This window comes from Pectinophora gossypiella, chromosome 6, assembly GCF_024362695.1.
Source record: "Pectinophora gossypiella chromosome 6, ilPecGoss1.1, whole genome shotgun sequence".
NCBI lineage: Eukaryota > Metazoa > Arthropoda > Insecta > Lepidoptera > Gelechiidae > Pectinophora > Pectinophora gossypiella.
The window spans coordinates 12,334,580-12,361,676 of NC_065409.1; the positions used below are offsets into that span (position 1 = coordinate 12,334,580).

Genomic DNA, 27,097 nt, shown 5'->3' on the forward strand with positions numbered 1-27,097 from the left:
AAGCGGTTTAGATTTTTCATACAAAAGGATTGTCCCGCTAATTTCCGTTCCCGTGGGAATTCCGGGAATTCCTTTCTTAGTGCACCTCTACGGTACCTAAGCTATGTCCCTTCCAAATTTCAAATGCCTACATTTAGCCGTTCAGGCTATGCGTTGATATGTCAGTCACTGAGTCAGTCAGTTTCTCCTTTTATTTAGATTTGATTTTTTCATACAAATGTTTTTTCCCGCTAACTACCGTTCCCGTGGGAATTTTGTAATATCCTGTTGCAACTAAGCTTTAAGTTTACTAAAGTACCTGCATGCCAAATTTCAAACGTCTAACTTGAGTGGTTTAGATTTTCATACAAAAGGATTTTCCCGCTAATTCCCGTTCCCGTGGGAATTTCGGGAATTCCTTTCTTAGTACACCTCTACGGTGTCTAAGGTGCCTGCGTGCTAAATTTCAAATGTCTAACTTGAGTGGTTTAGATTTTTCATACAAAAGGTATTTCCCGCTAATTCCCGTTCCCGTGAGAATTTTGGGAATTCCTTTCTTAGTGCACCTCTACGGTACCTATGGTACCTGCATGCCAAATTTCAAACGTCTAACTTGAGTGGTTTATATTTTTCATACAAAAGGATTTTCTCGCTAATTCCCGTTCCCGTGGGAATTTCGGGAATTCCTTCTTAGTACACCTCTACGGTATCTAAGGTACCTGCATGACAAATTTCAACATCTAACTTGAATGGTTTAGATTTTTCATACAAAAATATTTTTCCGCTAATTCCCGTTCCCGTGGGAATTTCGGGAATTCCTTTCTTAGTGCACCTCTACGTTATCTAAGGTACCTGCATGCCAAATTTCAAAAGTCTAACTTGAGTGGTTTAGATTTTTCATACAAAAGGATTTTCCCGCTAATTCCCGTTCCCGTAGGAATTTCGGGAATTCCTTTCTTAGTGCACCTCTAACGGTATCTAAGGTACCTGCATGCCAAATTTCAAACGTCTAACTTGAGTGGTTTAGATTTTTCATACAAAAGGATTTCCCTTCACTACTCTGCTCCTATTGATTGTAGCGTGATGAAAAGTATACTATGACCTGTCCAGGAGTGTGAAGAATAATTGTACCAAGTTTCATTAAAATCCGTCCAGTAGTTTTTGTTTCTATAAGGAACATACAGACAGACAGACAGACAGACAGACAGACAAAAATTTTACTGATTGCATTTTTGGCATCAGTATCGATCACTTATCACCCCCTGATAGTTATTTTGAAAAAATATTTAATGTACAGAATTGACCTCTCTACAGATTTATTATAAGTATAGATAAAACATTCATTTTCAGATTTTGATACTATAGTTACAACTATTCGTAGTCTAGGATATCATATTTTATGGTCATCTAATTGTCCAATTATTCTTATTTTATTTTTAACATAATCTTTACTATTTTTTCTTTAAATTTTAAGCTGTTGTAGTGCCCTTACAGGGTTCCTGTTTGTACTTTCTCTGTAAAACATCAGGAATGCAATAAATATCTTATCTTATCATGTCCTATATATAACATAACATTGATGTAATAGATCTGTGTATTATGTGAACATTTCTCTCGTGATATACTAATTCTATTTATGAATTACGGTCAGCCAATTGGTTATGCTAATATACTATTGTACAATGCAAATATAAGTGGCATACGTGTCTTTACTACTTTACGGGTCTCTATCAAGAATATAGGTTAATCGTAATGTTTCGCGATAAAATTGTTAAGCTTTAATATCACGCATTATAAATCGGAACAAACCAGCATGATAACTTCGAGTTCGGTTTATAAACACAACCGACTCCCTAACATAAACATTTTGAAAGCACTCCCACAGTTCCAAGAGTAAACATTAAATAATATCTGACCAATACTGCTATGAAGATATTGTTTACCGGTAATAAATATTTCCGTGTTTATGTGTGCTTATTACATCATTGGAAACGACCAATTTATGAATATAGATTTATAGGGAATTATCGTCGAACATCTCGAGTGGGAGAGATTTATATTTTGTGTTTCAAAGCCTTGATTTTCTCTCAGATTTGTTTGCATTTCTTCATAAATTCTTTCAGAACCCTTGAGAATTAACTAGATCCCTTGTTACAAGTGGCGTGCACACCAGTGAAGTGTTTACTTGATTTGAAGGTTTATAAAAGCCATGTAAGGGTCGGTGACTCACCATAGCGGAGATCTCGTTCATGCTCTGCAGGTACTCAACGATCTTGGACTTGTGTGCGGGCTCCACGCGGGAGAAGAGGCGGGCCTTGGCGCAGGCGGCGCGCTGCTCGGAGATGGGCAGGTCGTCGAACTCGCGGCCAGAATAAGACTTGCCGGTCGTGTCCTCGTCCTCGGTGAACACGCCGATACGTCTGCAATAACATCGGATTGAATATCTCGATACTCGACTTATGTATAACAGAAACAGGACTACTGTGAGTAAAATCATACCTGCAGATAGCCTCAGCGGTAGCCTTGTTGTCGCCGGTGATGACAATGACACGGATGCCGGCGGCGCGACAGCGGGCGATGGCGTCCATGACTTCCTTGCGGGGAGGGTCCAACATGCCCACGACGCCGACGAAGGTAAGGTTGACTTCGTAGGTGTAGAACTTGGTGGCGTCTCCGAGGTCCATTTCTTCGGGCTTGAGCGGGCTGTCGGCGGTGGCGAGAGCCAGGCAGCGCAGGGTGTCGCGGCCAGTACCGTAGGTGCGGGTCAGTTCCAGGATGCGGTTCTTCAGGGTCGAGTTCAGAGGCACCTTAGTGGTTCCGACGCGGGCGTGGCTACAACGCTCGAGCACGCCTTCAGGCGCGCCCTTGACGAACAGTTTGGGTCCGTTTCCAAGGCGGGAAGGCTTGAGGGGTGTGCAGTAGGTGGACATAGACTTCCTGTCACGGGAGAACTCCAGGGTGAATTCCTTCTTCCACTTGGTCTCAATCTCCTGGCGGACGACGATGGCAGTGGAGCGGCGGTCGAGGCCGGTCTTGGATACGTTGAAGGGGTTCATCTTTTCGGCGAGCACGATCAGAGCGGTCTCGGTGGCTTCACCGACCTTCTCGAAACATTGCTTGAATTCGTTGAAGTCAATAGCGGAGTCGTTGCACATAACGCAGATGGTTCCGATTTCATGGAGAGCGTCGAATTCAGAGCACTTGACCTTCTGGCCCTTCAGGTACACGTCGCCGATGGGTTCGTAGGTGGAGCCGGTGATCTCGAACTCGAGGAAGCTGCTGTCGCCGCCCTCGATCTTCTCGAACACGAACATGCGGGAGACGGACATTTGGTTGGTGGTGAGCGTGCCGGTCTTGTCGGAGCAGATGACAGAGGTGCATCCGAGGGTTTCTACGGAGGGCAGGGACCTGACGATAGCGTTCTTCTTGGCCATCCTCCTGGTGCCGAGAGCCAGACAAGTGGTGATGACGGCGGGTAGACCTTCAGGGATAGCGGCGACAGCCAGAGCGACGGCGATCTTGAAATAGTAGACGGCGCCTTTGATCCAGGAGCCACCGTGGGCGGGATCGTTGAAGTGTCCGATGTTGATGGCCCACACGGCGACGCAGATGACGGAGATGACCTTAGACAGCTGCTCACCGAATTCGTCGAGTTTTTGTTGCAGGGGTGTCTTGATTTCCTCGGTCTCGGACATCTCCGTACGGATTTTGCCGATGGCAGTGTTGAGGCCGGTGCCAATGACGATGCCGCGGGCCTTGCCAGCGGCCACGTTGGTGCCGGAGAAGAGGATGTTCTTTTTGTCCTGGTTGACGGCGCGGGGGTCGGGGATGGCGTCGGTGTGCTTGATGACGGACACGGACTCGCCGGTCAGGATGGACTGATCGATACGGATGGTGGTGGAGTAGATCTTGATCAGACGGATGTCAGCGGGGATCTTGTCACCGACTGACACCTCCACCACATCACCGGGAACGATCTCTTTCGCACGGATTTTTTGTACGCCAGATTTGTCGCTTCTGATTACTTTACCCATTTCGGGTTCGTATTCTTTTAAAGCTTCGATGGCGGATTCGGCATTTCTTTCCTGTAATAGAGCGAGGAGACTTGGTAAAGACTTAGATCACAAACTTTATCTGTCTAGTATCACTCCTAAGAGTTGATAATCATGAGTTGGAGCTCATAAAAGACTTTTTATTGTCAGTTAATAGAAATGATAACAATATATCTTACCTGCCATACTCCTACTACGGCGTTAGCAATTAGAATTAGTAAAATAACGAAGGGTTCTACGAATGCTGAGAAGGCGTCTTCATGTTCTTCAAATAAAGCTAAAACCTGTGAAAAAAAAGGTTCATTAATATCAGTTTAAGGATTAACAAATCGAATACAACAGCCTAGGAATTGAATGGGGAATAAATTATTTTTATGATTAAATTATATTAGAAGGCTGTTAGGGATAATAGTTATATGAGTATTATATGTAATGATGCCAGAACGGTTTTTTTTTCATATAATATAGATGTATTTTATACAGCCTTGAAGAGGATTCTGTGTACGCCTTTGCCTGCATTTTTGAGGAAATTGCGATTTCATTCAAAATTAAACTTTAGTGCGAACTGTGATCAAACTCTCAAAATATAGGCACTATGAGCGTGTTTTCTACAGATACAATACGATAATTGATTTCAGACCAGAATACTTCAGTGTGCAACTCTGCATAATTATTTATGTAGAAAACTTACGAAAGAAATAATAGCGGCTAACAGCAAAATCTTGACTAAGAGGTCATCGAATTGTTCCAGGACTAATTGCCATATACTTTTGCCTGAAAATATAAAAAAAAATACATAAAGTATATGTCTTGTACAGTCACGTTTAAAAATAAATATATATTTTAAGACCCTGTCGCGCGTTAACATAATTAGTAAAATATTATTCATCAATTTGTTAACATATTCGACATACAGTGAGAAGTTTTTAAATAAATGTATGCGACATGGTTTTAAAGTATGTACCTACATATTTTTAGACGTGACTGTGCATTTAGGTTTCATATACAGTTTTTTTAGTGAAGCTAAAAGATGAATGCTTTCCGATATTTCAAGAGAACAAAGACTTGAGTGGGAACCGGCGCTCAATGCGGAGTGCCGCGGAAATATAGGTCGAGATATTGTGAAATAGCTCTTTTACGATTCCTGTAAACTGTTTTTTTGTTTGTGAATTTATCTTAGAGTTATGTAGGTGTATTCTACATGCTTAGTAGTCAGACTTGTTTAGAGACATTTCAAATGATATAGTAAAATCGTCTCTAATGACCGTAACAAGTATTTGTACCATTTATGGTACTGGTTTGTTAGCTCTACATATTTATAAGTGAAAAGTTAAGTAAGCCATCATTCAATATTCGAGTAACCAATTTACTGGCCCACTTGGAAGTGTACATGCTTAATGAGCTTACAAGGTTGCCGTGTGGGCAAAACCGCGGCCTCGACACTGTTCCTGATCCGATGATCCCTACAAATCAGCTACCAAATTACGTAACTTAAGCATTTCAACACTTCATATGCAAAATGCAGTCTTAGCAATACGATTCATTACTATGCAAGTTGCGTTGTGACATTGTTTGGAATGGAAACATCGGGTTTGTCTCTTGAAATATCGTGGTATATTCTGACGTGACATAGCCTGAATCAGAACTAAATGTTCTTCAATAGTTATCTCTATATTTAGGTATTATCTCCAAGACGGTGCTTACCCTCCTCAACGGGCAGTTCTGAAAAGAGGAAAGAAACATAATTAGAGTTTTGAATAAAACATCAAAGGAGTAAATTTAACAGACGATAAACCAGTCAGAGCAGGCATGCGATCTATCTCGGCAGTTACGATCGTACATAAATACACGTACATTCGCCGGTAGCTGTGCTTAGCCACGGCGGCGGCACGAATGTTCCGATGGGCATGGCTTGGTGACGTCAATGCGCTCGCGTCGCGCCACGTTGCGACAGCGCCGCGGCCCTCCACGACGCTCGCAGCAATAGCCTCGCTTCTTCCGCATACAAAACAAACGTGCGTTATCAGCCCAAACAGGTTCCATCGCAACTACGCACCAACTTGAACTAATGTATAAATAAATCACGTGGTATTTACTATTCTTTGTTTAATCTCTTAACACATATTCTGATTGTTCAGCAGCTATTCCGAAACTTAGAACCGGTAACAAAGAACAATGTTGCCAGTGTTATCTAAACAACATGATAAAATAACGCACATTCGATGTTAATAAACTCTGAATGTTTATTAGCTTTAGATTATGATCAACTAATAAGATATTTTTGTATAGGACATAAGAAACGTTGAAACCTTTGTGAGTAGGAAAATAAGTTGTAAATGGAAAAGTTTTATGTGCGCAGGTTTGTTGCAAGTTGCCTAATGGGATTTATGATTTCAAGCCGCATGACGTAGGTAAGGTAATAATCAAAGATGACTAATTACGGAGTGTTTATAACGTGAGGCGTGCATCGGTCAGATTGGCCCACGTTGCGTGCCCTGTATGCCGGCGACCTCGCCGCGGTCAAACCGCTGAGGTCACAACTACGTTGACGACGTTGCGGATCCAATTGTCTATTATCCACATAATGACTAACGCAAACCAATTATCATTATGTCGAGGGAAGAATGCCCGTGGTAATAGACAAGTGTACTAAAACTTGATCAAGCTTTGCGCAACGTGCGGCGAATGATTCGTATTATCGGCTCTATTTGCGTACGCGGTCCAGCTGCCAGCACGCCGAGACTAATGTAAGCAATTAGTCAACGCGCCCATAAAGCTGCATCAGCATTTTTGCATGTTCGCGTACATCTGAGAGCTAACATAGGCTCATAAACTCAGCGCCGGGAGCAACTGCCGGTCGTTATCGCATAAAAAATTAAGCGCACGTGAGGAGACTGCCAATATCTGTCCATCAATGACTAATACATAATATATGACATACTAAGGTGGAGCGATAGTGTGCTTCTTCTTATTCTATAGTGGGTTCTGATAGTAACCCTGTCACCAGAGTTGATGAAGTTGATGAATGAACTACTATTGGTTGAGCCGCCCAAGGGCCTGACATGGCTCGTGTAACGACTACTTACTTACATCAGTAAGTAGTAACCGGGACCAACGGCTTAACGTGCTTTCCGAAGCACGGATCATCTTACTTTCGGACAATCAGGTGATCAGTCTGTAATGTCCTAACCAAACTAGGGACAACAATTAATTTTTGTGATATGTCCCCCACCGGGAATCGAACCCAGGACCTCCGGATCGTGAGCCTAACGCTCAACCACTGGACCACGGAGGTCGTTGCGATAGTGTGCTAATCATATAGTAGTCGTGGATGATCTCGTGGAAGGACAAGGAAAGTGGATTCTCACGCTATATCGTAACAATAACGAGGAATTCTGGCATGGCGTGATCGGAACCGGCTGGTGAACCGCTTAGCGGCATGCTACAGGTGACGCGTGGCGACCATCACTACAATTGATGCCGTTCGACGTGCAACAGGCAATTCGTTTAAAGCCACCTATCGGTCAATCTATTGCTCGGCGGCGTATCAAACGATTACAGATCGCTTGAATAGAGTTTCTCGAATTTAAGACTTCCAAGAGTCTGGCAGCTAACAGGTCAACGATACCTGTCTTAAGAGAAAGGGTGTCTAAAAACTGCCTTTGACAAAAAGTCTACAACCAAATAATATAAAAAAGAACGCTGCCTGTAAGAACTTTCCGTCGCTTATTCAGTTACAAGTGAAAGCGAAGCAACATTGTTGACGAAAGTAGGTTTTCGCAGTACTTTCCCGCCTTCCTTTTACATACTTTATACAAGTGCAAGAAGTAACTTTATTGGTATATAATTTACACTAGACTTAAAGCGTAGTAACATAAGAATGAAAACATTAGCCGATCGAAGGGATAAAATTGTAAATGTGTAAATTAAGCAAGAAAAGCGCGTGGCGAATGGATTTTGTGCACGACTAGTTGACACAGTACTATATTAATTGTTTCACCATTGGTTTAGGTATTGGCTACTATGTAGTTACATACGTAGCAGAGTTATCTGGTGACAAAAAACGCATTTGGCTCAAGTTTGTGAAATTCTTCTTGAATAAATAAGAAATGTTGCGAAGATCGCGCGTCAGCCGCCAACGTATCCCGTCCAAAATAAACCGGCGGTTGGTGTGTGTGCCTATATAATATTTCAGCATCTAGGCAGTGTTGAAGCATTCCCGGCGCCGCAGTCCATTCCCGATCCCGCCCGAGATTAACTGTCTAATGCACTCCATCCTCCACTAGCACGGAGCCGCTGACGCCGAGCGAATTGAGACATTCACAAAGCGCGTGTTTCTGTTTCTAAACACTGCTAGCCCACGCAGACTTAGGGTTAATGGAATCGAAATTATTTGCCTTGCGCTAAATCCAAGTAAACCGTGCCGCTTTATCAGGAAGTGCGCGTGTATGCGTGATGTGCACGAGAACGTTATAGTATATGGGTATCTGTGTTTCGAGGGCAACCTTATCAATGAACGTAGAGTAAACGAATATGAAATAATGTGAGTAATTTAAATGCATTTGAGATCGATAATACTGTTTGGATTGCACTACAGTAGATACGAATATTCTAAAGTTTTTTGGATAGAAATGTAAAATATGTGTAAATCGATTGAATATTTAAAACGCGGAAGACGCTAAAGACTCCTTGAACTTGATTACGATCATTAGGAAATGATTAACATTTGCGAGCCCGTGACCAACCGTATCGTGTTATAACTCTATTATCTGAACTATTACTACAAAGTCGGGTAATAAGATGCGAGAATAATTTATGTAAACGATGTATGAAGGCGACAGAGTTGTTATTTAAGGAGCACTCATATTTGCGTGCGTAATGTTCACGATCTATTCTGGTTTGAGGTTTTCCGTATTGTGACCTGTGCTTCAGCGACGCGCAGTTCATGCTATCTTAGTGCTGAATCGCCGGTCGCCTTGTACCTACCAAGCTGGGAAAACAAACAATGGTGCCCCTTTAACTTTTGCCGGTTAACAATAAGCCACGCGGATAATAGTTTCTCCATATGCGACATCATGATGCGGAGTTAAAGTCCAAGTTTAATGTCATTCATTATGTAGAAACAGACTATACTATAGATTATTGTATTAAGAACGCTAAATCAGTTTTATATTCCAAACAATTGAAGGCTGTTAGTTTTCTTATATTCTTAGCAAACGAACGATAATATTAAAATAGTCGGCCTAACGAATGCGATATTGCAAAAAAATAATGATAATGCGATTTTAATGATATTTCGATATGATTCATAGCTTTATTGCTTTGTCTGCAAAACATTAGTACTGGGCATGACATGACATTTATCGATAGGTATACGAGTAAGAGAAGATATAGATAACACGAGATGGCTGTTACTAATACTGATATGATATCGATTATCAGAGCTTCACCTGCCTGTATTTACACGCCACTCATTATCGAATTCATTAGATTTTTATCATATTGCGACTTTAAATAGTCTTTAAATGCGTAGTATCGGTATTTGGATATTTGTAAACATACTATGTGAATGTTTTGTTTTCAGCATTTCAATGATTGTGTTCACGATGCGTCTTTATTTAGAGGTAATTTTCCCAAGTTTTTACAAGTGCGAGGTTTGTGGGTTAAAGCCATCATAAGCCATGTGTATTGAGCGCCGCATATAGGCGTTCTATAATTATTGTTGCGTCGTGTGCCGGTCGACGACGGCATTGTCACGCCTGAAGGCGTCGCAGCGGCCGTGCTCGGGCACACGCACCACTGGTAATCTCGGCCTCTGCCCGGCGTCCCCCGGTGCCACCAGTCTTGTCCTACTATAAATAAACATCATGCCGATGCACATGTCCACGAACACCCTCTGTTACCTCGCCCCGCGTAAAGTCTAAACCTACGTTACTAACTACTATTTTGCAATTTGCAACGCCTCAGCAAACAACGGAATCCGTGATATAGGTATTACGATGAGTTTGTTGAAACAAGTGTTAAGATTTAAAATCTCTAAATTGAGTCTTCCTCGGCTATACAAAAAATTAACAGTTCAATTTGAAGTTCATTAATCATCTTTACGCGTTAGAGAAATTGATCTATTGACACAAGAGTCGTAAATTGTGCGGGTGCGCACTCGTTAGCAACGTTACATTCGCTCGTTTGATTACAAGGATAATTAAACCACTATCTTGTTCGACGACATGGTGGGGTCCTAGACCTTTAAATGTCCTTTTAACTTTTGTGTGACATTAAAAATATTTAATTTAATATGACCGATTAAACGCGCATCTTCTTGAATCTTAATGAATAGCAAATATTTAAAACTTGGAACTTTGTAAGGAGATAACTTTATTTAAACATCCTAAGCGTAATCAAAAAAATTGAGTATAGTGGATATTTTAACAAATTGATGAATGCTTAGTAATAGCAATAGAGTAACGGAATATCTATTTACCAATTAATGGGTATATCGTATTTGGAAATAGCCTGTTAAAGTAGAACTGCTCTAAACAAAACACAGACTAGGTACTTAGTAATTAGTGCCTTTTTACACACAGTCAGTTTGAGTACAATGGACAAGTTTACGTGTTTTGTATTGTTATAATGATCTACCTACTCAAGATACCTACTTACCTATTTTAGAAATCAAGCGACTTTACTCAAGTTTATTCTTCAATATTTATTCCAAAAGTATATCAAAAAGTAAAATATTATCTGTCATTGGACGACTATCTTCTTTCATAGAAATGAGGTTGAATTACAACTAATCCTTTCTCACCTTGACTATGTATGATGATGGTGTTACATTAACCCATCCATGGCTTTTATTATCAGCTGGCAAACTTAAAATAAAGAGATTGTATTGTCTATTCCTGATATCCTAGTAATGAGTTGTTCGCGTAAGATAAGTTGAATATTTTTGATTACAATTAATGTTTTAGATATATGTTGGCATATCAGAGAATATTACTACTTAGACAACATACTTTTATAGACTTTTATAATATGTTTCATACATATATCAAAGTTTGAATGTAAAACAGCAGTATTTAATGAATATACATATAAGAAAAACCCTCTCCAATCATAGTTAAGGATATAGTCAATAAGCTTCCTTATTCTCTTTTAAGGAAAAATATTAGCCGAGGAAAATAGTTTTGTCCTAGTTGCAAGTCCTTGAAACTTACAATTGTAACATTGCTTGTCCCTCCCTAACTGTATGAATGAGGAAATCCCTGAGTGATGTTAATTGTAATTCTACTGGCTAACATGCATCCTGTCCTTGATTGAATTTAACATTTTACTTTTGGGTTATCCATATTATCAGAATTTCTATGCTTTGAACTTAACACAAAAATTATCTATTATAATATATCCATCTGCATTGGAGCAGCGTGGTGGAGTATGCTCCATACCCCCTCCGGTTGATCGAGAGGAGGCCTATGCCCAGCAGTGCATTGTATATAGGCTGTTTATGTATTATGTAATATATCCACATATTATAATAGATTTAAATTATAAAAAGAACATAGGTACCTTGTGTGAGCAAAAGAGAATCATTATTAAGTATGTATTTTAGTGATTAGTTCTATTTTCAATATTTGTTTACTTCTAAAATTAACTAATATTATTTTTGTTTTCTATATCTGCAATCAGTATCTCTTTTTTTCTTTTGACTATAAGCAGATTTGTTATGAGCGCAGTTTCAGGTAGAGTGTGTCATCCAGCGAGAACAGCTATGACCACTCTTCTTCTGAATACTGTATGTTATTCGGAGTGGACTGCCAATTCATTAGGATGTTTTCTTAGCCTTGCTTGATAGTTTAATAGTGAACCTTTGATTTCTTCCTTCACTTCAGTAGTTTTAGGTGAATGAGACCTTTTTTGTTATGTAAAAAATGACGATCCAAAGTGTAACTATGTTATCTATTGAATAACCTCCTAATATCCTCCTAAGGCCCGGATTTCCAGACACAATAGTTAAACAATGGGATTAGTACTACTAGTAGGGCTGGACCTTAGCAGGATAAAGATATATTTGAATTTGACTTGTATTCATTTCAGGTTTTCAATAATTTCTGAGTTTGTTATGAACCAAGGAGTATTATAAATGGTTCTCAGGATTGTGTTTTGCATTTTTTGTATAATTGACATGTTTGAGTAGCAGGCACTTTGCCACAGTTGGTCATCAGTCTACAGTTTGCTGTTAATATTAATTAATAAATTAAAATTATATTAATGTAGTACAACATGTTGGATCAACTGTGCATATCCTTTTTAAATGCAGTACACTTTCATAAAAAAATATTTTAGCAATATTTGTTTGTGCATTCTTTATCCGTGAGTCCGATACTGTCTGTTACCGTTCTGTAGTCTAAGGTATTCTAAACAGAGTTAGCCTTGCTAGTCAGCATTGTTTATGTGTTATAAGTACGAGTTATTTAGTAGAGTAACTAAACATAATAAAGTAAGTAGCCAACCCTAATACACATATGAATTACAATCACCTCACTGTGTATGAAATTATATTATGATCATAAATAGCCATGGGCATAATTTATTTGCATATTGATATTAATTATGAAAGACACATAACTGCTCTGAGTGGTTTATACCTAATATTAAAAAAAAACAATAAAAATACTCACCATTTGGCCCATATTTTTCTTGGTTCCTTTTGACTTGGTCTGAACTAAGGCCTTTGTCTGGGTCTGTGCCAAAATATCCTAAGACTTCATCCACTGTTTTCGCGTGAGCGTCCTCCATGGTGGATTTTTTATGTTGCCGTCAGTTCTAGAAGACAAGAAGAGAATATAGGTTAGACACGAATGACTAGTCATCATCGTACTCGACAACATTGAGGTTATGTTACTACTGTGACAGGACGACACAATAAACAGGACGTGTCTGTGTACACTTTCAATAATAAGAAAACATAGGAAACAACGTTCACCACGAAATATGGAGGGTTTAATTTACGAACTCTGATAAATCATCAATCATATTTGGTAAAGGGTCACACAATTTGCAATTTGTACATAATACTATAAATTGCATTTATCAAAAAAATAACTATTTCCCTCAGCACAAGATGTCCGTATAAGAGAATTAGGGCAAGATTATAAAGGTAACAAGCGATTTCCTAGATCGGAAACCGTAAAACCGATTGATCACTGCTCCACTCACCAAGAAGTTTTTTAATGCATGAGAAAAGACTGTTCTAGAGAAGTTTTCACTTAATTTATAAGTCCAACTATTATTTTACACGATATAACTCTAATTTTTGTACTAAACTAATACTTTTTCTCGTAAATATCATAAACCACACGAACACGTATCCAATGCAGCCGTCATTTTTTCTCGTAAAAAACTGGTTGACCGCAGCGCCACCTGTTTCTTACGTCAAGAACTATTTCTATCAAACTTCGGGTCAAATGAAATTCTTTTTAATAAGAATTCACTATTTGCGATTCAAATAAATTATTTAGGTTGATTCAAACAATAGAATTACGAAAAAATTGAGGCCATTTTAGATTTATACGACTGAAACAACAAATTTCATTTATGACTTTACATAAATGTGGAGCAAAATCATAGGTCGAATATGTACCACGTGACGTCGTGCTATTTCGGTGCCCTAGGCGCATACAAATTGCGGTATTTTTAAAAATTAGAAACGTCTTCATAGTTTTCTGTTCCGTTATGTAACACTTTATCACTGAATTTATAAGCACTAAACCTTTTAAAACTATTTACGGCACTAAAATTTCACACTTGGAAGTAGTACACACACGGTTGGTTCGAATAATGGAGGTAGTAAAGGGAACTTACTGAAAATATTTTTTTCGACAGCGTCGGGAAGGAAAGAAGAAATAAGAGTGGCGCGGGAGATGTTTTCCCGCCGCGCCCCGAGTAGCAACTCCCGGGCGAAGAGCGACGGTTTTAGAGCGGCGCGGGCGCGGCGGAGGGACACCGGCGGAGATTTCTTTAATTATTTTGGCATCAGTACTCGGTGGTACAGCCGAGTCGCTTTCCAGGGTTGCATATCGCGGGGAGCCGTCGCTGGTCGTGCTATGACGGTCTTTTTATAGCGGCCGCCGCCCGGGTCGAGCTCCGCTAGTCCACGCATTTTCTTGCTTATTATTCTCATATTATCATTAGCCGTTTAGTCCTTATCTAGAAAATTATTATCCCCCGAAAACGTTTTTTTGGTTACCAAGTTTGGTAATTTTTCATAAATACGTATAGGTATAGGTTATTTCAGTGAGAAACTTGCATTTAGTCGGAAATAAAGAGAGATTAAGTAATATTCTGTTGGAATATCCCAATCGGGGTAGTATCCCAGTCTTTTAAAACGCAAAAGTTAAAGCAAGGAAAATGTCATCTGGTAGAGTTCACTGCGAATTGATTTCTGTGTTTTTGAAACACAACTTTTGTAATCTCCTATACCTACTAATTGTTAAAAATAAAGCTTATACTGAAAGCAAAAGGTTTGGATGCAGCCCCTTCGACATTGAAGTGTTGGCAAGGGACCGGCTGACACTGATCTATGAGACAAAATATTTATTCTTCGTGACAGACATTCACTTTGAATACTTTTATGATCTTGGATAATTAATATTGTCAAACTTCAAAGAAGCGTTTTAGTTTTACAAACAAATATCTTATATAAACGGGAACTACCTATGTACCTATAATATAAATAGTCACCTGTGGACTGAAGGAAATTAAGAATACGTAGAGTAAAACCTTATTTCATCACAAATCTATTATTTTTATATTCAACTGGTTGTATTTGACTTAAATATTTTTTGAATCGCTCTAAAGTCCAGATAAATAAACAAGTTTTTTAAAGAAACTTAATGTCATTTTGATATTTTTTATCGGGTTTTACTGCCAGCATTTATCATTAGACATTAAAACTTTTCGGTTCGTCTCTACTTATGTTTTTTTCAACTAGGTATTCACTTATTTGCAGATTATCATTTTGTTGACAAATAGGCACATACATCTTATGTATACAAAATAGAGTCCTTTGTTTTTGTTAATCGTGATTTTGCTGTAAAACATTTTGTAATTATATTATTGTGTAATGCCCGAAACTGAGCACTTAACAGATAATTTACGATGTCTCCAAGCAACCTTAGTGCCGAGCAAAAATGTCAACCTCGAACAACACTTGGAATATATTTAGAGAGTTAAAATAGAAAATCACAGGGAACATCTGAATGCCAATGTTAACGTTATTTTGGTGGCTGGAATAAATACGAGGAATATACGTTATCGACTTTATTACTACTGAAAAAAAGTTGGTGACAACACTGGCGACTTTAAAAATGTAGAGTTTGAAACTGCAACTCTTTGTTCTGGATTAGATGCGGGTTGTAGTTTTTATTGGCGGATTTCGAGAAGGATTTACTTTGTAATTAAGTAAATGAAGCTTTGAAATAAAATATTTTTATCTTCTTTTTATCAAATCAATTAATGTATCGCGACTGTTAAAAAAACGTTAAAACAACACTCACGTGTGACGTAGGTGTAGTTGTCAACTGAATTAAACAGTAGCTACCTATAAATTCGTTATTATAAAATGGTTGGATCGAAATGGTTATAAGGACTAGTTGGTGTTCTACGTCAATACGTTGTTAATTGGCTCTAATCGTTGATTATACATCCATCAACATCGTAATTAAATTTAGTTATAGATCCCATTAGTATTGGTATTACTAGTTTTAGGTAGTATAAATTTCCGCTCAATATTTATGTTTTAGTTGCAAAATAGAGTCATTTCCACATTTCCAATAAAACTAATTTTACGAGCGATTAGAAACCGCTTCTGTTTGAATGTAGAGACGCGTACACGCATCGTTTTGACTGAATACCAAGACTGAAAATATCGATCGCATACTTTTGGAATAAAGACAATCGAATCAGACTAGTAGGTAGTTATACCTCCGTTTCGGTAGTTATGCTTCCGTTTGTTAAAACGGAAGAGGGTTCACTATGTTAAGTTTATGCATATTCCGAAAAAAAAAATATACATTTGTCTGTAACATTATAGTAAGTAGATACTTGACTAACCCAAATATGCTATTCTTTAATCGAAAATATTATTTTATAAAATTGTAGGAATACAGCGAATATGTTCACAGAAAAGTTTTATGTTCGTTAATGTATACATGCTAAAGTTTTATGCATCACGTCACGTAACAGGTTTGCTTATAAGTGTGTACGCGGATTTATATGCGGTGTATAAACGGCTCGTGGCTCGTGTCCGTAATTTTAGTATCTCGTCATACTATTCCGGTCACAACTACCTATACCTAATATATCTGTATTGACGTCACTGATCATAACCGTACATCGTATAAGTAACGACTCGCATTACGCATGGATAATATATATCAGAGTTAATATATATAACGATTTTATTAAAGTTTGATTGTTAAACGATTCTGTTCCATTGATCGATTGATTGGGATCGCGTCCTGTCTGACTTGATCGATGAACTTTGTAGGCGAAGGGTTATAGAATCTAGGGATTCCAATATGTAATCTGGGGGATTAAAAAGGCCACATCGAAGCAATTCATCTAAAAAGCAATATTGCTATTTGACATTTGTTTGCATTGCGCACTTTTATATGCGCAAATGTCAAATTGCAATATAGCTTTTTTAGATGAATTGCTTCGATGTGGTCTTTAACCCTCCTGATGCTTGTGATTCTGGCCATCACAGTAGGGATAATACCATGCTGCTCCATTGTGGGTTGGTGGGCGGTGTTTGGGATAGTAGCCTGGGATTAAAGACTTCACGTGCCTTTCGAAGCGCGGAATCATACATACTCCTTCCGGTTGATCGAGGGGAGGCCTGTGCCCAGTGAGACGTATATAGGCTATTTATTGAGAGGCTTCCATTCATTGAGCCTGACAGCTGTCAAATTGGGCTTCTTGTGGCGACGGGCATACAGTTGAGGCATATATGAACATGAATGCCTTGTTTCGTTCTAGGTTTTTATGTGTTTCACAAACAATAGGTAATTACGTGATGACGTCGCGTCCATATTGTTTATTAAGTACTTAGTATGATTTGCCTTCGTGAATTTTTTTTCTTTCTGTCGCTATGAAAGCCATGAAGTACATAGTTTATTAAGTAACTAACCTTATTAAATACGCTGACATTGTACAGTGAAAGAAATACTCCGATTGTCTCGTCGAACAATACAATGTTTCCTTGTTCTTTGCATTTTATTCTTTCATGTTATTTTTAATAGCCAGTAGTAATATACATATATTTAAGAAAGGGCTCAGGGCAAAGTCATATACTTTTCAAATTAATTTTTACGTAATTCATCCATCCATCATAGCTCTGCTCTGTCTAGCATACATGGCAGTGTCACGATTTTGAAGCCCTACTTGAGCTGTAAACCACTGAATTCATGTAAGGACCATGTACAATAATTGATATGACGGTGGTTTCCAGAATTTACGCCCTGTTAATGGGAATAGACTCGCCTCGCCCCTATTACATGGGACTTAAACATAGCTGGGTAGGAGTGGGTGTACATACTCGTACCATACACCTCACCTACCCCTTTAGGGATACAGGAGCTATGCTATGATATGTTGTTGTCCTGTATTACCCAATAAAAATGTGCTATTTTAACTTTGACTTCTTATTAAACAGGCAATTCGCTTTACTCGACTTGGCGGGTTCACTCCCGTGATTATTCAAAGTAGGTACTTACTTAAGTATTATTAGGTCGACTAATCAAAGTTAGAATTTCTTCTGTAATTTGTAGGATTATTGGATGATCTTAGCATCTGCTATCTTTGTTATTTTTATTTTATTATAATAATATTATGATGCTACGAGATTCGCCCATCTGTCAAATATTATAATTGTATTTTCATGGTGTTTTTGTGAAGTGTTGCAAGCTTTTTATGGCTGATTTCTGGTAGTGGTTGCCTGGAAGAAATTGCTTCAGAGCAATAATGTCGCACATTTGTACTGTTAATAAATTTTGTTTTTTTTTATGCGCAATAGAGTTTTCTCTCGCCTTACGTTATGGACAGTAGTTATTTTTTATTACTCCATTCTTATTCTTAATTCTTTTTTTTATGTTCTGAACAGAAGTACAATAATCGACTTTGAGACGCTCAATAATGTTGAGAGTACATTGCTTCGCGTCCTAGTTTCGATCGGGATCATTGACTCTGGGCGCGCAATGAATGAGGCATGTTGTTGTTGGCAGGGTGCTAACAAGAACTGCTCAAGGTCGTACCGTGGCCGTCTTCGAGGGTCACCTGAAGACTCCTTGACCTTGTCACTGTGTCATTAAGAACTCATTGTAGCATGACTGCACGTTTTACGGAGACTGCGTTTGATGTTCGAAAGTAATTTTGAGTTATCGGTTCTTGATTGAGATTTTATGCTGGGTTAAGAGTCATTTAAGAGCTAGTGGCTAGTAAAATCGTTATTAGTGCTTTGAATGGTTATATTTTCTGTTAGTGAGTAGTTTGGATAGTTTTTTACTTAAAATAACTAATGCTCATTTTAACTGTTTGTGCCTATATTAAAGACATCAACGCGTGCTATTCGTATTTGCTTATTGAAGGTGCTTCAATTTTGATTCAAATGATTTAATCTAGACCTGAAAATAAAGTACTTAATAGTTAAAACAGGCTGTTATAGTTGCTCTAAATACATGAGTCAATATTAACCAAGCGTCCGGTCTAGTACATTACTGTGCCTAAACAGTGAATATTCGGTGCGTACTAGCAAATAGAGGAAAACAACAGGTGTAGAGCATACTTTATACACGTGATGCTTTTAAAATTCCTAGATAATGTAACGAGCGAGTACGCGTGCGGTGGAAGTATGGCAATTCGTCATCCGCAAATAAACGCAAGGTAATAATCGAAATAGAATTATCGTATGTCGTAACTGCTTGGCAGGGCGGCAGGGGCAGTTGGCGGGCAACGGACTAAGTTTATATTAGGAAGGTTGCAACCACTGCCAAGTCTGTTGTGCTCACCGGCTGTCCTTAAAGTGAACAAATTGTCTCGGCTCATAAATTATCGCTATGTACCGCAGATGAGTCAAGACAATCGTTAATTAGATAATCATTTATTTACTTATTCGACAGTTTAATGTGCTAAAGCTAAAGACAAATTGATTACAGACAAATGTTTCAGCTTTATAATCTTTCAAATGTAAATAATAATGTTGATAGATGCTAACAATTATTTACTTTACGAGTATGTTCTTTAACAACGATTACCTATTTACTCATCTCTTCTTCTATCGTGTGGGTTATGGGATGGATGGAGGTGAAAGTACCAACCTCATCAACCCTATTTATCACCTCTCTACCAATATGTTTGAAGAACTCGTTTAGGATCACGCAGTCACGCGGTTTAGGCTGTTTATCAGTGACTCATGTAAGCTTTTAGTAGGCATTTACTTCTTTCAATCATCGCGTGGCTAGTTTTGACAGCGGTTGGCAACCGTACATAATATTGGAACAGATATACGTGAATCAAACGCGGATTTATTTCCACCGCCCGGTTATAACTCCGTATTGACGCGCGAGTTTACTATCCCTAATATCCAGCTAATATTAGGTGCTTTGCTAATATTTAGCATATTTCTGGTTACAAAATGTAAAATGAAATGCTGTTATTTTCACAGCTGGCTGTTCGGATGTCTCGTGGAAACATCATCATCATGTTAATGCGAGATTCGAATTGATTCGACGCGGTTTTATCGAGCCTTAAATACATTTTACGTCTTTCAAATTTATTTTTTCTGTAGAATTGATTCGATAGCGTAATAGTTCGACGTCAATGTTTATATAACCAGCACGTGGTTGAATCTAAGTTTGAAGACAAAATAAATTAATATTTGTTTTTCTTTGAATCTTAATTGCTCCTCTATTAGTAGCGTACGTCATTATTATTATTTATCAATCAAAAAGTTAAGCAATCGTGGAATTCGACTGCTGTACAAAGTCAACATTCTTTCCTATATATGTGATTAGAGACTACGACCGATTTAAAACATAATCCAAGTAGAAAAGTTTATCTGTTACGCCATCACACACGACAACAGTGAGTTGCAAAACTCGTAATCGCAATTGCAAACTTCGTCGGACTTTGAACTTTATGAAAGTTCATAATTCAGTTTGTTTAAGATTCGCGGTTTTCATCTCGGTGAGCAGACAGTGACGGGCTTGATTGATGGGGTCAGTATCGCCAGGAGTAAATGTGAGCCAGTGACAGAAATATCTCATCAGAATATCTTACACTCTGACTTTGTTCCAGTACATTAGCGAACATTCTTGCAGCTGAGACAAGTGTCACTCATCCATGAGTAATGTTCAAATGAAAAAATAAATACACTTTAATACATGTCGTTGCTAACCGCTCTAATAACTTTGCAAGAGCGGTTATGTATATTATATTTTTACCCTGGCTGATTTATTTTTAGCCTCAGCTAAAGGCTGGCACTTAACACAAAACCTCTTGCGCTACAATGATAGCATCTCATACAAGAGACATTGTGTTATGAATAATTATAATTATGTATGCAGTTATATCACTAATATGATTCTGCTCCAAATGTCACTGTCAACACTATTTACTCCCGGCAACACTGGCTCCTTCACACAAGTATCACGGCATAGTAATATCGCAGGGCAAGTATCAACTTGATTCGCATCCACAAGGTCCGCTCCGATCCAGGATCGCGGTCACTGAACAGTCACAATCACAGATCACAGTCCTCGGCAACACTGCACGGGAAAACGAACTTACCGTATCCGTTTCACTTTATCACTTGGTCCCAATCACTGAGTGTTTATGTTAATATACATTAATTAATGTATTATTTTTTTGTGGGTACTATCGTGTGTGGTTAGCGCGCCCCATGAGGACAGAGTCGGGAGTGAGACGCGCCGGGCGCGGGAGCAGCGCGGCGCCCTCTTTTATAAGCTCCGTGGTGGGCGCGGGCAGAGCGCCAGCGCCGGCGGCGGCGTCAGCGGCGGCGACAACGTCACCACGCATGCTCCACCCGCTAGCTTCAACCACCAGCTACACTTCCCACTGGACACCTTCCTAACTTAAAACTTAGTACAAAGTTGCTTATCACCCGGTCTGAATGAAAATTTACAAAATTACACATAAACTAAACGAACTTCAGATGGAATAGCTTCTAGTCAATAGGCTAGTAAATACAATAGAAAATGGCGGCATCCTACCTGGAAACCGCATTACAAAACTGATTTAGATGGTAGCTAGTGTAAACAATAATGTAAGTTTAGGAACAATATACTTTCATGACAATGTAATAATTAAATCACGTTAATTATGATGAAAACTTATTGTTTTTATCGAAAAGCAACAATTGTTAGTAATACGCTTGTTTCTACAATATGCTACGGCGTAGCAGGATACCTGTTGGCTACGCTGCTACGTGATGCTACGAAGTGGTGTTTATGTATTTCAAATTTCAACTTATCTTTTTTTAGTGTATGTAGCCGTAACGAAAAATGGAAATAGGGTAAGTTTCATAATCATATAATTCCTATTTAATTGGTAGAAGGCCGTGTGAAGCAAATAGTGGGACCCACGAATACCTGCAATGTGTACAGGCATTTTATGTGAGGTTATTTTGGGAGGTGTATCAATGGGAATGTTAACCTGGTCAGGGGAAATAAACTTTAAAAGGTTACGGTCGATTTCCCACTTTGTTTTATGTTCTACGTGACAACGCGTTATGGTTGCTTGTGACGATGGCGTTTTAGTACGTCTTGTTGACTTCTCTTGACATATTTACAATACATACATGAATGAACATACACATTGATGATTGATTCTTACTACATGAATTTATATCTTTCTATCTATTGGGTGTTTCTTGCTATTTATACTATTAAAAAAATGAGTTTATTTCTCACTCACAATTACAACTCACGGTGAACATGTTTCTATAGTGAGAGAGACTAGTCTCCATACTAGACCCGGGTGAGAGCCTTCAGCGCTCCCCATTTGTCCGGCCAAGTAGTTAATGCCATCTGCGGCAAATCTACAATAAGTCACGTCAAAAAAAAAAAACCATACTAGACGGAATGCCTGTCTTACGGATCACCATGTAACATATTATAATGATTACGTATAATCAAAAACATTGCAAACATTGACCTTCGACAAGTTACACTTGTGATAACATACATAAACAGCCTATATACGTCCCACTGCTGGGCACAGGCCTCCCCTCAATCAACCGGAGGGGGTATGGAGCATACTCCACCACGCTGCTCCAATGCGGGTTGGTGGAGGTGTTTTTACGGCTAATAGCCGGGACCAACGGCTTAACGTGCCCTCCGAAGCACGGAATCATCTTACTTTTTCGGACAATCAGGTGATTCAAGCCTGAAAAGTCCTTACCAAACAAAGGACAGTCTCACAAAGTGATTTCGACAATGTCCCCAACGGGAATCGAACCCGGACCTCCAGATCGTGAGCCTAACGCTCTAACCACTAGACCACGGAGGCTGTTGGTGATAACATAACATAGACTATATTCCCAAGTGGGTTGGTCAGAGGTACATCCATCGCAAGTAAAACTAAGTAATTACTCGAATCTGTATTGATTATGTCGAATAAATAGGATCTATTATATTCGTGTCGACCGCTGCCGCTGCCGCTGGATGCGGGCAGCGCAGGACCGATCGTCGTGGAGATCCTTGGGGGAGGCCTATGCCCAGCAGTGGGCGTCATACGGCTGATGATGATATTCGTGTCGGACGACGCTCAGTGGGTAGGCCCGCAAAAGGTGGACCGACAATCTGGTGAAGGTCGCGGGAAGCCGCTGGATGCGGGCAGCGCAGGACCGATCGTCGTGGAGATCCTTGGGGGAGGCCTATGCTCAGCAGTGGGCGTCATACGGCTGATGATGATATTCGTGTCGGACGACGCTCAGTGGGTAGGCCCGCACAAGGTGGACCGACAATCTGGTGAAGGTCGCGGGAAGCCGCTGGATGCGGGCAGCGCAGGACCGATCGTCGTGGAGATCCTTGGGGGAGGCCTATGCCCAGCAGTGGGCGTCATACGGCTGATGATGATGATGATGATTATATTCACTAGGCTTAAGATCTTACAGCTGCTGACGAGGAGTGGATGTATATACATACATCTCTGCCTGTCCTTTCGCAGATACAATGCTAAACACTTTATTACACAAATATAAACAAAACAAATATGCCAAATACACATAAGAGACCGAAGATGTACAATCGGCGGCTTAAAACAATACCTATTTGACACAATATACGTATAACATAATAGAAAGTAAGATGATCGTGCTTCGGAAGGCACGTTAAGCCATTGGTCCCGGTTACTACTTACTGGTGTAAGTGGGTAATCGTTACATGAGCCATGTCAGGGGCCTTTGGCGGTGCAATCATATCCCTGACACTAGGATTTATGAGGCTGGTATTCCACCTTTTATCTTTTTTTATCTTTCACTCATCTCCTTATCGTTATCCCGTTTTTCACAGGGTCCGCTTAGCTAACCTGATGATTTGACAGGTCCGGTTTTTGACAGACGCGGCTGCCTGTCTGACCTTCCAACCCGCGATGGTAAAACCAGCCCAATACAGATTAGGTCACATACCTCCGAAAATGCATTTCTCGGGAATGTGGGTTTCCTTCAACGTCGAGCTCGTAATAATCATTTATGACCCAAACATGAATTCGAAAACAAATTCAACAATCAGTGGTTTATGCCTGTGCTGGATTCGAACTTCCAACCTGAAAGTGAGGTGCAAGCGTTATACCAACTGGGCCACCACGGCTCCACTATTTTTATCTTTCTATCTTAGTAATATTATGATTGCTGAACACAAAGTCGCCAAAACACAATACGGGATTCCGTTTGCGGTTTCATACAAAATTCCGCTCCGGCCTGTATGTGTACCAAGCTTTACTTTAATGTTAAATAAATCTATCTACGTCGCAAACGTAATGAGACGCTATCGCATATTTCGCTAGAGATTTGTGAAAATTCCGATTTTCTAAAATAAAATGTTTGATGTCATTGTGTGCGTCATACGTTTTTGTGTGAATTTTGACTTGACACCCAACACGTGCAGTCAAGGTCAACCGATGATACCGGTTTGTAAATAAAAAAAATATCTTCACGCTATATTTCTTTCGAGTTGGACAGAGATTTCCACATATATATACACTCACTAATATAATCTAGTAAACTTACTAACATCTCGCACCACTTTACCATTATAACCACATTAGGTATTGTTACTCCTTAGAGTAAGTACATAATATTAGCAGTTTTTTCCTCATTCTAAGTTGAACAAGATATGAATCTCTGGAAATCTGAATCGCCAATATTCAAGGGATTCCTTCTATAGCACTTCGCTTTTATGATATAAAACGTCACTATTAAAATATTCGTCATTGGTGTAAAAATACGTAGACAGTTCTTACATGACGCAAGAAGGCCTACGTAGACCGTTACGAAGTTACTACGTAGACACGACGTAGCATTTACAGTAGCAGCCTTGGCGTAGCGCGGCTGAACAGTACTTGAGTGCAGCGTTCTAGGCGAAGGCAAAGCACATCTGTAAAACTCACTAATAAATAAATAAATAATCACATACACACGTAACTCACGCGCATAAGCCGTATTGGGTAAGCACAGCGACTAGTAACCCAAAGACAACTCGCAATCACTCTTGATGCAATTTACTGTAGGCTAGAGTGACTATTCACTCTAAATTACTTCAAGATTACGTTTGCAAGGTAATTGTTACCTTAAGCCACATCGTCACTTATTAACGGATGAGATTGCGGTGAAAAGTCAAATTATAGTAAATAAAACCATGCGAATTCTCGTGTCCCTTTTTGGGATCTTAATATAAAATGTGTCTTAGCCCAACTCCAAACGGTTGACGGGTGTATTGTGGCTACAGTAACGTAAGTACATTGGTTCAAAATATATACTTATTCTACACATTATAGGACCCCAATACCGACCTGGTGGTCGCTCATTTCCCTCATTCAACGCTTATCGCTATCAACCCACTAGGGTCGACTAATTCTTTCAAATAATTAAATCCTGCGTACTGCTAGGAAGTGGAATTCTCTGCCGTCTTCTGTATTTCCGAATGCATGTAACTCAGGGTGCTTTAAAGGCCAGGGTGAACAGGCACCTTCTGGGCGAGCTCGTACCATTTTAGGACATGACAATGCCTTCGGGAAAATCTGGGGCCAAGAGGAAACTTATCAAAAGTAAAAAAAAATCCTCTCAGACGACGCCTTGAGCCGATGTTCTCGCCCACCTGGGCACCCTCAAGCCTGTTGTCTTAAATGTTGTACCGGGTGAGAGCCCCCAGCGCTCCCCATTTGTCCGGTCAAGTAATCAATGCCTGCAAAGGCAAATAAACAATAAGTCACGTCAAAAAGACCTACACATTGTTTAATTATTTTAATAATAAGATACCTAACTGTGTTGTCGTCAGATAAGTAGGCAGATTTATCTAGGAAATTAACAAGACATATTGCTTAAAGATATTTATGAGCACATAAGTACCTGTTGTAACAGCCAACAGGTAATAAATATTTACTTCGAAATAAATAAGAATAAACTATGTACAATCATTACTTTGACTCACATACGTACATACATTTCCACAGTGAAAATAAAGTTGGAAAATCAAAATGCATTTTTATAGCAAGGGAAAATGTCGTTCAGTAAGATTGAGAGTTCTCATTATTAAGATTTGTACATATTTAAAAATATGTAAAAAATTCAACCAACAGTACTTTGTTCTACAAAGAGTTGGCAAGCGAGGAGATTGTAAAGTTTTTATCGTCGATAAACGATGGACCTGGCGTCTAAAATACTATTACAATAATCACTAGAAAATAAATAAACTTTGCATTTCTTACAATCAGTCAGTTTCTCTTAATAATTATAATTTAAATAAGATTTTTATTTTAAAGTTTTAAATATTATTTTTTTGGTTCTGACACTGACTAAGTACTAAGTGTCACGCTTAAAATACCCAACAATGTCTATTATTTTCCAGTAGATTCTTACGGTCTTTTATTTTAGTAAATATTTACAAATTTAATAAAATGTTCCTTTATTATCTAGAGTTAAATATTGACTTAAAATCTTCTAAACACTTGAACAGGTTCCCGTAAAAATAATAATATGGATAGCCATTAAATAAGTGTTATTCTTCTTTGTTATAAAGGCGTTTTTATTATAATTGTTGATTTCATGACCAGTCAGCATTCCATTTTCGTAATCGAATCAAATAAAACACTTTTTGGTGAGTAAACATTTGCCTATTTAAAAAACATATGACAAAAACCAAACCTTACGATATGAGTGAGAGATAATGGCAATAAAATAAAAATAGATCTCAAGGCAGATGGCCGTTGAGATTTGGATATCAATTTTGAGATTTCTATTTGCGATCATTTTAAATTGCGCTATATAATTAGGGTCATACGTTACAATTTCGAGCATGTCCGGGATAGTTAGTAGGCGAGTATGTGCGTGGGAGCATTTGGCGGGTAGCCAGGAATCACCTGCAGACCTTTGTATGACGATAAAACGTATCGAACTCTTATTGTTGCGAGCGCCATTATCAAAACAGTAAATCCACTTCAATATTCCCGAAATGAACTGCAGTTATTTTCCGCTTTACGTAGTTTTAGTATAAATTAAGTTTGTTTATAGTATTCCTATTTTATTATTGTATTGAAGTAAGTTCTAATGGAATTAATTTTCTCGTCTATGATATGTGGTCGGATTTCGTGGATTGGTCGTTTTACTACGTTAGTTTAGTTTCTTGTTCGATGCATTCATGGAATACTAGACGAAATAGTAGAGTAGGGAAATTATTAGTACCTGTTTGTCCACTTCGTTGTCTTAGTTCGACGTCTAGGTAATAAGTTTATTATGGCGAAGCTTGAATCGATTTCTACGATATTCCTCCGATGAT

At 39.0% G+C, this 27,097-nt stretch overlaps 2 protein-coding genes across 6 annotated transcripts in view; one reads left to right on the forward strand and one right to left on the reverse strand.

Moving 5' to 3' along the window:
* LOC126367753 (calcium-transporting ATPase sarcoplasmic/endoplasmic reticulum type) overlaps positions 1–21,033 on the reverse strand; it is a 28,374-nt gene extending 7,341 nt beyond the window's left edge. For 3 of the 5 annotated variants that reach the window (XM_050011478.1, XM_050011477.1, XM_050011474.1), the window contains exons 1-7: positions 20,874–21,033; positions 12,707–12,851; positions 5,736–5,753; positions 4,723–4,805; positions 4,211–4,315; positions 2,479–4,064; positions 2,210–2,399 (exon numbers count right to left, since the gene is read on the reverse strand). In XM_050011478.1, the coding sequence (XP_049867435.1) occupies positions 2,210–2,399; positions 2,479–4,064; positions 4,211–4,315; positions 4,723–4,805; positions 5,736–5,753; positions 12,707–12,824 (2,100 nt within the window). In that variant the 5' untranslated portion in view covers positions 12,825–12,851; positions 20,874–21,033. Of the gene's footprint in view, positions 1–2,209; positions 2,400–2,478; positions 4,065–4,210; positions 4,316–4,722; positions 4,806–5,735; positions 5,754–12,706; positions 12,852–13,244; positions 13,392–13,889; positions 14,048–20,873 lie in introns of those variants that run through there. The other 2 variants (XM_050011475.1, XM_050011476.1) reach the window with 2 other exon arrangements.
* Positions 1–27,097, forward strand: part of LOC126367820 (sulfotransferase 1B1-like) — a 243,838-nt gene that overhangs the window by 190,971 nt on the left and 25,770 nt on the right. The window lies entirely within an intron of this gene.